At 32.2% G+C, this 14,158-nt stretch overlaps 1 protein-coding gene across 1 annotated transcript; it reads right to left on the reverse strand.

Moving 5' to 3' along the window:
• Positions 1-1,640: 1,640 nt before the first annotated feature.
• On the reverse strand, positions 1,641-10,808 carry LOC132757047 (uncharacterized). Its single transcript, XM_060748260.1, has 10 exons — positions 10,547-10,808; positions 9,003-9,136; positions 8,200-8,334; positions 7,765-7,860; positions 7,168-7,188; positions 6,407-6,534; positions 5,895-6,005; positions 5,229-5,316; positions 4,266-4,849; positions 1,641-3,343 (listed from the first exon to the last, which is right to left on the reverse strand). The coding sequence occupies exons 2-10, from the start codon at positions 9,112-9,114 to the stop codon at positions 2,414-2,416; spliced, it is 2,205 nt and encodes a 734-aa protein (XP_060604243.1). The 5' UTR covers positions 9,115-9,136; positions 10,547-10,808; the 3' UTR covers positions 1,641-2,413.
• Positions 10,809-14,158: the final 3,350 nt, after the last annotated feature.

The following is a 14,158-nucleotide window of genomic DNA, read 5'->3' on the forward strand; positions in this document are numbered from 1 at the left end:
AAATGTTTATACAATTGTAAGTCATTATCCTAGTTTTTTACTTGATCAAGATTTTCACTAAATTTGTTCTTGGAATTGAACTTTTGTGAAACAGTGTGTCCGTCATTCCTTTTAATCCATAATTTCTTTAAAGAACATCTATTAAGTTGCATGCCTCCAGATTCATATAAAAAAAATTTAAAATGTACTCATAAGTAAAATATTATCAAGTGAACAAAGAAAGTAATTAACACATTGCCAACTGTGCTTAAAATACATGTATACGAAATTTACCGAAAATAGGTCAGAATATGTAAATATAGCCAGTCATGCAGTAGAAATAACATAAACACTTAATGTAATACCATGTTGTAAGGTTTTCTCAGATGAAAGAATTCAATGTTTCTGATGGGATTCAAATCCACAGAGGTTAAAGGCAAGTGAATTGAAGTTGGTGACCTGAACCACTAAAAAAGTTATATAAACCATATCCTTGGGGTCAAAGTTGACCCTGCCCTTGTGGTTCATATAGACTTATTGAGGAAAATACATTGTACATTTAAGTCCTTTTGTTTGAAACCTACAAATGAATCTACGGTACATTTGATCATCCCCATAAATGTCGCAAACTTTGCAGTATCTACTGATTTTAAACTGAGCAGCGACCTACCTTTTATATAGGCCGTTATTTCAATTGCATTTGTGTCAGTTTTGCTAGTCATTTTGTGTAGAGTGTTGGGAACAAATTGTTAAAGAAAATGAACCGTATGAAGGTTGTTGGAATTATAAGCGAGATATTTTCAAATGATATGCTTCATTATTTCTTGTATATTCTAAGTGTCCAGGTAATATCTGATCTGTTTCAAAAGATATTAAATATAAACAATCAGTACCAGACGAAGTGATTCCTATATAATCATCTCTCCACCACACCCTATATAATCATCTCTCCACCACACACACACACACACTAGTGTGATGGGTGGAGAGATGATTTTTGGTATTACTGAATAAAGTAAGTTATTTGTAACATAAATTTGGCACAGCTTTACATTTGATAGGAAGCTTCTGATGACGACATTTCAGCGTTTTTTCCCTCTACTTTGGGAATGGTGCCAGTACCAGACTGATTGGAAAAAAATGAGTTATTTTGACTTAAATTGGGAAAAAAATATTTATGCATTTTTCAGCTACAAATAAGATTAGTCATCATGAGTAAAGATAGCTAACAGCTTCCATTGTCCAGGTAGAACTATTGAGTGGTGATTTATATGAATATGTTGAATTTAAATGATTTCAAAAAAATCACTTGGCTTTGTGGGAATTTTGAACAGCCATTTTGGGAATTAAAACATAAGAAATTGGGAATTTTAATGTCTATTTTCTATTGGGAACAGTACAGGGTAGTAGTTATATACAGAAAAAAACTGCATTTTCATATATGTTAGTTTCTAGGGGTTTGCTTGTTTGTAATGTATGTAAATGTATGTACTTCACTTTTGTGAAGTATTTCTGTAGAAGAATTATTTCAATCATGTATAAATCTGAATTATAGCAAGATTTCCTGTCACCCAATAGTGTGATATTAAAAAGAAGTGATATTAAAAAGTAGTCCACAAAATATCTGTAAAAGTTAGAACATACATGTATAAAGAAAAATCTTGCTTTTTATACATTTATTGTATTTTTCTACATCAAAAACATGCAAAATATTCTTTTTAAAAAATTAATGACTTGTAATGTAGAAATTTCCTACATGTACATGCAGTTATATCTTGCATCTAAATGAGTACAATTCACTTTCAAATGTACATTGTCCTGTACTGGTAGGGGACCATCAACTGGACACTTTTTTGAACGTTTTTCCGTACAGATTTTACAATTTCAAACCTAGAGACCTGAAAATTTGACACAGAACAGCTAGGTTCTTCTCCTAACTAAAAAACTTGTTTGTTTATTTCTGATTATGTTGACACTTTTATCTGAGGCTTGTGGTCGAGGGTATCCAATTTACCCCAATTGTCCACACTACAGTACCATGTGTTCGGACAGATATGTACATGACATGATTTAATTCAGATAAAAGCTTGGGTGTTTTATTTTTTTATTTTTAACATGATATACAATATTTCAGCGACAAATGCTGAAGTTTTGGATATTCTATTGTTTACTCTAGCAGGTATATGAGGTCAGGTATTGCACTCTTGACGCTCAAATGTTAAAGTCAACATTCTCAAAATAGACATTAAAATAACCTTTAACAAAAGTTGAAATAAATTTAATTAATTATGGAAGAAACATGCATGTTGATAATAAAGTGACTGATAGAAAGAAAACCACTGAATAAAGGAAAAAAACTAAATTAAAAATTTTCGGGGGCCGTCCGGGTTTGGTGGTTGTCCGGTTTTGGTGGTCCCCAACCAGTAGCAAAATTTTACATGTATAACGAGGAGGTGTCTATACTACAATTTGTCATTGCTTCTGCCAGTGTTTCTATTGCTGCCTTTCCTCGCTGCTGGATTTTCCATTGTCGTAAAATATGATAAGCCTGTACTACAGCATCGTCAGAATTATGAGACTTTATTCTCTGAATACATGAATACTGTAGTCCCAGCTCTAGACCAAGCTGTGTATCCTTGTTACCAACTAACCTTGCAAGCTGAATCAAAGCTTGGTCATTTAAACTTGCTATAACACTGGAATATCTAATGTTTGATTGTGACTTGTATCCATGGTTACCTCCGCCACATGCTCCAGCTAGAGAGTCTAAATTGAGATCACAAAATGATGAACTTGACTTTGCTTCATTTCTAATTTGTCCACTGCCATAGTCACAATTTTCACATTCATTACAGTTACTAGATTTTTGTTTCTTTTTGGATGATTTACAAACCTGTCCAGTAGATGTATTACACTGACGCTCTCCAAAATTTTTGCTATATACTGATGGTTCTTGTGCCAGGTTTCCAGATTCCATTTCAGTTCCTGGTTTCCATGCATGCAGTGAGGTAGTTCCAAGGTGTTGGAAATGTGTTTTTGTTCTTAAGTCTTTCTCACATGTACCCTGTTGAGAGCTGGTTGGCAGGAGGGAATCATTCAATGGTTGGTAACTTGATGACAGACGGTCACCTTCAGTGTCAGAGGTAGTACAAGTTGGAACATTACTTGTTATTGTACTTGGACTATCATCGAAATGTTCCACAGGGGTACAAGCAGATGCTCTAATCGCCATGGTAATGTTGTGCTGTTTATGTTCCATGTTGTTCTGTAAGCCTGGTATAGATGATAAAGATTGCCAGGATGAAGATTCCTCCGATTCTTCCGCTCTTTCATTGTGCTCTAAGGGTTCCCGATGAAAATTTCCCTGTAATAAAGACATTGCAAGAATGACTAATGAGTTATAAGTTTATTTTTTATACTTATCAGGTAACAGAAGGAAATGAAATGTATCTTTTTACGTAGAGTTTCTGAAATTCTGAAGTAGAGTGTTTTACATAGGAGAAGCAAAGTAGTTAATACGGAATGGAATGGAATGGAAACATAGCATTTTAGAGGGAATCTAAGGGAACAGAAGCAAACTTTAGGGAAAAGCATCTTTGGAAACAGAAAATAAGTGGTGTGCTTCAGGGAAGAGATGGAAAGCAGCATATTGGTGGGAAAACGAGAATTTGACTTATTGTAAGGAAAGGAGAAACAATAGCACAATGTTAAAATAACTTTGAATGCAGATGTGTGACATGGACCTTTGAGTTGAGGACTTGATTGTTATGTGCAAAGCATGTCCAAAATATTTACACTTGATAATTCTATAATTCTTTCAGGAATGATCGACACAATTAAGGAATGACAGAATTATGGACAGGACACCACTTTTTTTTCTAAATGAAAATTTTCTATCATGACTTTGGATAAACATACTTTCAATCTGGAGACCTGATTCTTGGGTACAGCTTATTGTCATCATGTCCAATGTAATTATGCATAGTTATTTAAAAATTTGTCAAGGAGCCACAGAATTGCTGACCAGACGAGGCCATCAATGCACTTTTATGAAAAATATTTTTCAACTTATTGTGACCTTGATCTTTGACCTACAAACCTGGGTCTTGCATGCAACCCTTTATCTCACTGTTCTACATGTTTATGCAAAAAAACTCCAAAAACTATCTTTGAATAACAAATTTATGTCCAGGACAAAAACCACTCAGACTGACTGGCAAATTGATGAACAGTTCAAGAACTATATGCATCCTTTACGAATCATAAAAATTGATAAATGAACTAACCTGATCTTGATGAAACCAAAACTTTGTTATTTCATTTATATCAACTGAATGTGATACATTGTTGGCTGATTTCTTGTGCTTACATTGTATAGTTGAATTTCTAGAAATTTTACGCTGAATCTTCTCTTTACTTACAAGTCCATCTTTATCTCCCCAACTTGAATTTTCACACCGTATGTAAGTTTTATATCTGGTCACATTTTCTAAATTTGATGTAAGATAGTTGCTAATTAATAATTGCACATTGCTGCAGATATTCCGATCAAAATTATCCAAAGTACTTGATGATATTTGGATCTCTATTGTACAACTGTTTTCACCACGGTAGACCACCAAAAACTTCCCTCCTGAATTTATAAAAATCCTCCCACAATTCTTGAATCTTTCTGGTGGTTTTGACCTGGTTCCAAACTCTTTATGAAGCTGATTGACAATGCGGTGGAAATGTTTGCTGACTGGTTTAACAGCATGTTTTTTGTACTGATAGCACAGTATGTTTGTGGTACGCCATGTTTGAGGAACAAAACTTGTCAATGTGCGTTCATCTGCATAGTTCAATGTTTCCAAATCTATTCCAGCTAAATCTGAAAAAGAAAAGTGCTTGCATTATACAGCACAATACTCATAGTGCAAAAAAAGGCAAGATTAATTATCGTACTAGAGTTACCCAAAATCACTGTGATACACAATAGTTGTAAAGAGATGAAACTAACTGGAATACTTTATGACTCTAGAATAACTTATTCTTATGTTGCATTTGGAAAACACACACAAATTAAAGTGCTTTTAGAAGAACTGAAGAGCAACATCTGCTTTTTACTTAAAGCACAGGTCAGGCACTTGATTAGAACCCCTTGAAGAAATTCAACATCCCTAGCAGCGTTTTTAAACGACAGTGACCTAAACCACTAGGCCATGGTTGCCGCAATAATGACAACTAAAACAAACCACTGATTAAGTTACCTTTCCCATATGGAAATACCCTTGCAAGTTGTTGTCTGTATTCATTCCACTGATTTTCATCATACATCACCAGTATTATACTGTTAACCTGGAATATTACATAAATACTTAAATTTAAACATTTAATAAAACATTCATCCACCATGTGTTAGTTCTATTTTATATGCATTTCTTAATTTGTTGTAAAAGAAAAAAAGTATTTTTTTAATTATATAACGTTTAAATAGAATGATATAGTGTATTTTTTATGTGTAACAGAAAAAGTAAATTGTATCCTGTTTTCATAGTGGTTTATTTTTGTCAACGGTAAATCACTTAAATATCCAGTTAAATAACAATTTTTTTTCTATCCAGTTAAAAATAGATCTGTTTATCCATACATTATTCTATCCCATTAAATAATAGCTCTATTTATCTATAAATTTTTCATGTTTCTTAAAATTAGTAAGATAAGTGATGTGTATAACCAGTTTTTAAATACAGAAGAATGCTTTGCATATATCAATTGGATTTTCTGTAAACTGTTGGCAAATTTCAAGCACTTTTGATAACTTTGTTTGACTGCCACCATAGTTTTATATTAAGATATCTATATATAAATATATATGAAGATGAAGTGTAATTTAATGAACGTAGATGTATATATAGAGAGATTATAAGAAAGACCTGTGTGAGATTATGATCAGTTTCCAGCCATTGTCTGATTGTGGTCACGGCTGTCATTATAGCATCTATCAACTCCAGACCTCCACCACCACAACCCAGACACGGAAATGCCTGTATAATAATCATTTCTTAGTCTGTTATGATATATCTGAATACTAAATAAAAACATTATATTTTCTACAAGTTGTGGTGGTAAAAATTTATTAACATTTTGTCATTTGCAGTGCAGTCAGATATATTATAATCATCTCAAAGATAAAAAATAGCAACAAATGTTTACATAGTTAATTCAGCATTATAATTCATAAATACATGTTAAGTTTTCATTCCTCTGATTAAAGTGTTGTAATAATTCATTTTTAAACTCACAGCTCAAGAAGGATACAATTAATAACTTCTTTGAAGGCTGAGAAAATATAAATTTGGGATAAAATGTGCAAGACTGATCATATTCATTGGCTTTAAGATAATGTACAAATAATTTTTTATCAAATATAATGATGTAAACTCACAACAGTTCTGATATCCTGGGATGCCCCAACAATATCGAGACAGGAGAGATAACTCTTCTCCAGACAAGATTTTCTCTCATCATATGTTAATGTTGAATCTGGTGGTGGTCCAGCAGTGTGAATTACATCTAAACAGATATACATTGATCTTAATTTTGCAATAAAGGAAAGATAAAGAAGTCATTATTGGCAGAATTCATTTTTAGTGCTATATTGTTTCTGAAGAAAGAAAGTGGCAGTACAAATGAAGATCTTTTATTTTATGCTTTTCAGTGGATTACTGATTTATCCGTGAAAATTATATTTGATATTTCACAGTGAAAATTATCAAAATTTAATTTCACACTTTTCAATGACAAACAAACAAATATCCTCTATATAATCTGATAATAGCTTCCATTTCCTTAAGCTGTAGGAAGCTTTTGCCATCAGTTGTTAAAATTGATATAACAGATTTCTGTGATTCTTTTATGATATTTATGTATAAAGAAGGCTTTTGCTCCTTGATTTTGTTTGCCTGTTATTGACAGAATTGTTTAGTGACATTATATGTTCAAGTTTTAATACCATCAAGAACAGCCAGAATTTGTTCTTAAATGGAATTTGTTAATTCTAAATGGTATTGTAGAGAAATATTAGTATTTGTGTTTTCGAGAGAAATTTCTCTAAAATCTGACTTAATATGGGCCATTTTATGACAATTGTATAAATTGTTACTTAAATAGATTTTATAGATAGTATTCATGTATGTTTGTACTTACGTTTTGCATAAAGCTCAAATCCTGAAATATTAATGTATAATTGCATACAACAATATATAATTATGTAGTATACAATTACATATTGATGAACCTCTATACTTTATTGTCTAGACATAACCATTGAAAAATATACATCTCCTTAACACTTGCAGTCTTCAAACCATTACTTTTAAATATTTTAGATCTAAACAACTCAACAACTCAAAGCTTAAGGAATCAGATGATTAATTGCGCTGTCACAGTTATAAATTGAAGTTGAAAATCCAAACAAAAATTAAAATGTAGGTCTAGTAGCATTCATGATAATTGAGCCGCGTCACAACAAAACCAACATAATGGGTTTGCGACCAGCATGGATCCAGACCAGCCTGTGTATCCTCGCAGTCTGATCAGGACCCATGCTGTTCGCTATCAGTTTCTTAACTTGTTTTAGGGTCTGTAAGCGAACAGCATGGATCCTGATCAGACTGCGCGGATGCGCAGGCTGGTCTTGATCCATGCTGGTCGCAAACCCATTATGTTGGTTTTGTCGTGACATGGCTCATATTATTTGATGCTAAAACTTCTTGTTGTAGGTAAGTAAATTGTGTCATTTACCATCTGTGATAAAAGCCTGACCAGCCTTGCAGTACCCAACATTCCTCACAGTTTCCTCATATACTTCACCAGCCCTCCTCAAAACTGCCCCGTGCACTATAAATACAACCCATATTTTCTTTATCTAAATTATTAATAATGTTTTTAAAAAAAATTCATTCTTGACATTCTTACAAAATTTAAATTTCATAACAGAAAGCGGCAAATTTATCAGAAAAGATCCTGCCATGGCTGGGATTCAAACTTGCAACTTCCCACTTACAACTTCACTGCTTAAGTGACTAGACCACTGAGTTAAAGAATCAATTTCCTGAAGGCACACTTTCAGAGATTGTTTTTATTTTTACAAAAGTAGTGCACACTAAACTGTTACATGACACTGACACTAGAATAATTATACAATAGAAATATTTGTTTGAGGATATTGATACTTACTACCATAAGGTTTAGCAGTGAGGAGTGTTTGTACAGAACAAACAATGGCGTCAACATTAAACTCTGTGATGTCACCAGTGTATACATGTATCTTTTTATTGAGAGATTCACGACCTTCATACTCACTCTCTATGTCTGAAATATGTTAAATCAAGGTAAAAATCAAGTTATACTCAGTTTTTACAATTACTCAGACTAATAGTAATTTGTTTCCACAATAGTTTTCACAGTGCTTGGGTCTATGCTTCAAACATGTGAATTTTATTTGAATACATTTCATTGTCCCTTATATGTCATTACAGTCAAGGTTTTTGCTTCTAAAATCACTATTTGGCTTTCTAAACAACCACTAAAATACACTATTTGTTTTGGGATTAAATATTTTGGCTGAAATAAAAAGTAACACTGTATCTGAATCTGCAGTGAGAAACCTGAACAAAAATAGTAGTAGACTACAATTACAGTTTTATATGAAGTTCTCTATGGAGAGGCAAGATTGAATAACTTAAAATGTACATGTATATCATGTCAAGGTGAAGGTCACTATAAAAAACCAGTCAGATACAAGATATTTATTTGAAGTAAATAATTATGTAGTTAAATTTCATAAGAGGAAATTTCTCTTTTGTGGGATAAACAAATTGTCTCCAATAATACAATAATTTTAGGTATAAGAACCTTTCTTTAACATGTATTGCATGCAATTACATTGTGCAAAACAAAATACTTATATTTTCATTCTTACTACAGTTTAAAACAGTCAGTTAAATGTATAAAATGTTTTACAATAATATATATTATACCTCTGTATTCTTCATTTTTCTTGTAAAATTTTGAGAGACATTGTGTATCCTCCACTGTTACAGGTGAAGTACTGCAGTAACTGTTGCCTCTATCAGATATTGTCATACTCATTGGCTTTCTTCTTCCCTCTTACCTGCTACCAGAAACAATCTACGGTATATTATCAAAATACATCTACCTTTAAATGTAATTGTAACTATATGATTATCCACCTGAGCATTTCACGAATGAATGAAATTATACAATAATATTATTCTTACTAGCAAAATTTTAATACAGATTAATGCATTTGTTGCATTGCAATAAAACATAATGTACAGTATATGTTTTAACATAATTGATTATTATATTGATTCAATCTGTAAATGATTTTGTCATAAACTATTCTGTAGCCTTTGATATTGTAAATACCTTGTGTAAAAACTTGTCAAGATGAATAATAAATAAATTAAAGAGAATTCACATGTAAATATTGTAAATATGTTTACAGATAAATAATATTAAAACACTTTTTTAAAATAAACTTTAGAATAATCATGAAGAGTGAAAAAGTATAATACTTTGGCTTATAAATAAAAGTAAACAAAGTCTTGCAGCAGTTTTATATAAATTGAGACTGCATAGTGCAGGCAAACATGTAATCTATTGATAAAAAAAACATTTATAGATTTGCTATAGAATTTCTTTATCTTGACGTGTTTAATTCAAATGTTTTAGTCTAGTTAAAAAAATGAATACAAATGCTTGGTGGTGTATTGAAACTTGAACCTCATTTAACTTACTGAAACACAATTGTCTTAAAATAATCAATAAACCAGTGGGAATAACAAACATGTCAATGCCTCATTGTTAACATTTCTTAAAATAGTCTTGAAGTTATTGTTCTTTTACTAATAAGCAATTAATTAGCTAGTAGGTAAAATTACTAATTAAAAAACACAACACAATTTAAACAGCTTAGATAAGGGATGTAGGAATGACTGTAGCTGTTTAAAATGTTCTTTTTCTTATACATGTACATGTATGTTACAATTAAGTAACTAAATCATTGGCATACTTTTTGTAGGCACTTATAGCATTTATCTGGACAAATGCAACATTTAAATACCTGACTGGTAGCAAAAACTGCAGACAAAAGTTTATTGGAAAAAAAAGACTTTTAGGAATTTTCAACTAGAAACCTAGTCATTGGATGAAAAAGTAGGATAAAGACTTAATGACTATAAGGGTCAATAAACAAGAATAATATTTTATGCACAAAAACTGAATATGTAAAGAGATATTAAACATGCTATGATTATTCATAAAAAAAATAATAATAATATTTCCATGATGTAACAGTTTTACTTAACCTTCTTTCTATACACTGTGCTGTTTATCATTATTAAAATTTTGTAAGTCATGCTTAAAAGTACACTAAACATAATCATAGATACAGTTTACATGATAAATTAAAACTTATTCTTATACAATCACATACATGTACTTACTTATAAATCAATCAAATCTATTATCTGATAATAATATAAAATTGTCAACTTACCTTAATTATAAATGTTCAAAAATTACAACTGGCAATGACATCATAAATATTCCCCCAGTTATTTCAATCTAAACTTCCGTTTTACACCCTGCAACATAGAAAGGCAGAAAAATGTTTAATGGCAACTGATTTGGATAGATTCCAAGTGTCTAAAATCAATATTTTACATTTCATTTTACAATATTCAACTATCATTAAACAAATAAATATCATTGATTCAGAGATTGTCCAATGCATTACTGTTACATCTTAGTGATACTTGATAATAGAAAATATTTTATATCAATTTGTTTACATTATTATTTAAACAAATACAAGCATCATAATTGAGATGATACAATAAAAAGATAGAAACATCTTACAGTTAACATAAACTTTATATTTAAACAATCTTTCAATGTCAAATCTTGATCCATGTTAAAATTTGATAAAACGTACAGATAAAAGCGTAACTACATCTGGTGTGAATAAAATGAGAATATACCTGTTACAATCATGTTTACCGGTCATGACACAATTGTTGTAATTATTTTGCAATTATGAATGACAATATGTCTACAGTAGAACAAGTTTTACATTTTACCCAAATTTCAGTGACTGTAACGACCTTGGGTAATTTGTTGGTAGAAAAAGTCATAATTGTTCAATGCAAAAGTATTAATTAGATCATATTGGGTATTTCTTTTTTACCCAAACAGCATGATTCTGGTTGTCTGCTACAAAATGCTACTTAGCTCTTGACATAAGAAAAATGTATTTTCATATATAAGTTTATATACATGTATACTTACATCATGAGTTACAGTAAGTAACACCCAGGTCAGGACCAATTTTGAGTGGATCACAAGGCAATTCTACAAGCCAAATATCCTAGCTCTGGGCAATTGTCCTTTAAAGGCATTTATAATAGTATCACAAAAAAACACTTAAATGAATTTTCCTATAGAAGTCTAAATAAACTAATTGACACCTGGGGAATGACAGATAATTTTTGTAGAGGACCACTGTTAAAGCTGATGGTACGTACATGTCAAATATCTAAGCTCCAGGCTTTGCAGATTCTGAGAAGAAGTCTTTTATGCTATTTTTAGTTTAAATTAAGTGACCCCACGGAGGTGATGGCAATTTTGACCTCATGAGATGATTTATAAAACTGTTGTAGAGGTCCACTAAGCAATGCTACATGCCAAATATCTAAGTTCTGGGCATAGAAGACTTAAATGTATTTCACAGGCATAATTATGTAAACTAAGTGTCAGTCCCTAGTGCAGGACCATTTTTGACCCCAGGGGCATGATAACATTTGTGGAATACCACAAGATGGTGCAACATGTCAGATATCTAAATAATTTATATATCTTTTGTAGAGGAACACGTCAAGGTGATTAACAAAAATCCAAATATTGAATCTCTAGCAAATTTTATTTTTAAGGAGAAATTTTTTTTAATTCATGATTTACTCTATTTTTAGAGATGCATAGAGTCCCCAGTTATTCTAAACCATTCAGTTGCCTCTCATGATCACACAAGGATAAACAGTGACTGCAATACTTGTACCTTAACCGTTAAAAGCAACCGCTCAGTCACCTGAGATTACCATACCTTTGTAGAGAGCCATTTTGTAAAAATTCATTATTCTTAAGTTTAGTCAAAATCTATATGGTTAAGCAGATGTTGTGGAAAACGACAGATGACACACATTGGAAGACAAACATCATGCTATCACAAAAGCTCACCTATCTGAGCTCTTGGTTTGTTCTTGTTTTTATGTTTTACAACCCTATATGAATACATACATGTACTAGCTGATCAACCCGGCAGGCTTTGCTGGATAACTTACCAGTTATTACCAACTTCACTGCAAGTGAAGGGTGACTAACTCCACATTATTTTTGAATCAGTGGTAAAAGATTGATGTCCATCAGACTGAATATCTGAGATCAATTATCACAGACAAATTACACCTAGCGATCCAGCGAAGAGCAAAGTGTAAAAATCTATTTTTAGAACCACTGAGCTTGACACCAGTGACCCCTTAACTTTGTCTGAAAAAAGAGGACCATCCAAAGTATCTGACTACCAAATAAAAAAGACATCAGCCAATTATGGTTGCATGATCACAAGTGTAACAAGAACCGGTTGAACCTGGTGATGCTCCCTGAGTAGGTTTTGGACACAGAAAAGCATACCTCTTGAAGAGTAAGAGTTTTTTCCCTGACAAAGTTCAAAGTGTAAACATGAACACAGGGCAATAACTCCAAAATTAAGCAAGACAGAGTTAAGGTTCTTCTGTACTGCACTTCTATTTAATGAGATAAATCTACCTACAAACCTCTTATGGTTTCAGAGCTATGTCCTGTTCAAAGTGAAAAAAATTAACAAAGGGCAGTTACTCCAAAATAAGGCAAGACAAAGTTATGGTTCTTAAGCTTTGCACTTCCACCCATTTAGATCTATCTACTTACAAAGCTTCATGTTGATATCTCTTATAGTTTTAGTTACGGTATGTCCCAGACAAAGTTCACAGTATACAAATGGACAAAGGTCAATAACTCCAAAATTAGGAAAGACAGTTATTGTTCTTTAGCACTGCACTTCCACCCAATGAGATCTATCTACATGTATCTACAAAGCTTCATGTTGATATGTCTTATAGTTTTAGAGTCATGTCCCAGACAAAGTTCAAAGTGTAAAAATTAACAAAGGGCAATAGCTCCCAAATTAGGCAAGACAGAGTTATGATTCTTTTGCACTGCACTTCTACCCAAAGAGATCTATCTACCTACAAAGTTTCATGTTGATATCTTTTATAGTATTAGAGTTATGTCCTGTACAAAGTTCAAAGTGTAAAAATAAACAAAAGGCAATTATTCCAAAATTAGGCAAAGTAGAGTTACTGTTCTTTTGCACTGCACATCTACTCAATGAGATCTATCTACCTACAAAGTTTTTATGTTGATATCTCTTGTTGTTTCAAAGTTATGTCCTGGACAAGAATAGCGGATGGATAGACATACGGACGGACAGATGGACGTCCAGCCAAAATGGAATAAGTGCCCATTTCTTTTGTTATTTTTTATTGTTTAATAGAGAACCAATGGGCCCTAACTCTTTTGTTATGGAATGAACTCTTTTGTTCTCTTTTGTTCTGTTTACAGTTAGATGGCCCCCTATCCCTATTCGGTAGTGGGGACGGACAAAGTGGCTACTATATGCTCACCCTTAGGGGAGCATAAAAATCTATTTACATCAGTGTGGTGACCTTGACCAAAAGTAGACCTTTACCAAAAGTTACCACCCAAGATGTCTACAAAATATTAAAGACATCGGTCATTTAATAAAGGCTGTATAGGGAAGACAGCACTGGTAACCTTGACCCCTTGTCTTTCCAAAATTACAAGACCACTGAAGGTCTATACCAATCAAACATGAACATCATCAATTAATAAAACCTGTTTAAGCAAAAGTGTAGAGGTCTATTTTGAGCAATGGTGACCTTGAACTTAGTGGCCCTAACTCATCATAAAGTTTGAGGATTACTCAAGGGATCTACTCACCAAATATAAAAGGCAACAGCTTGTAAATAAGGCTTCATAAGCAAATTGTTTCAAT

The sequence above is a fragment of the Ruditapes philippinarum genome, unplaced genomic scaffold, assembly GCF_026571515.1.
Source record: "Ruditapes philippinarum isolate M1 unplaced genomic scaffold, ASM2657151v2 ctg8745_1_1_1_1, whole genome shotgun sequence".
In the NCBI taxonomy this organism is placed as follows: Eukaryota; Metazoa; Mollusca; class Bivalvia; order Venerida; family Veneridae; genus Ruditapes; species Ruditapes philippinarum.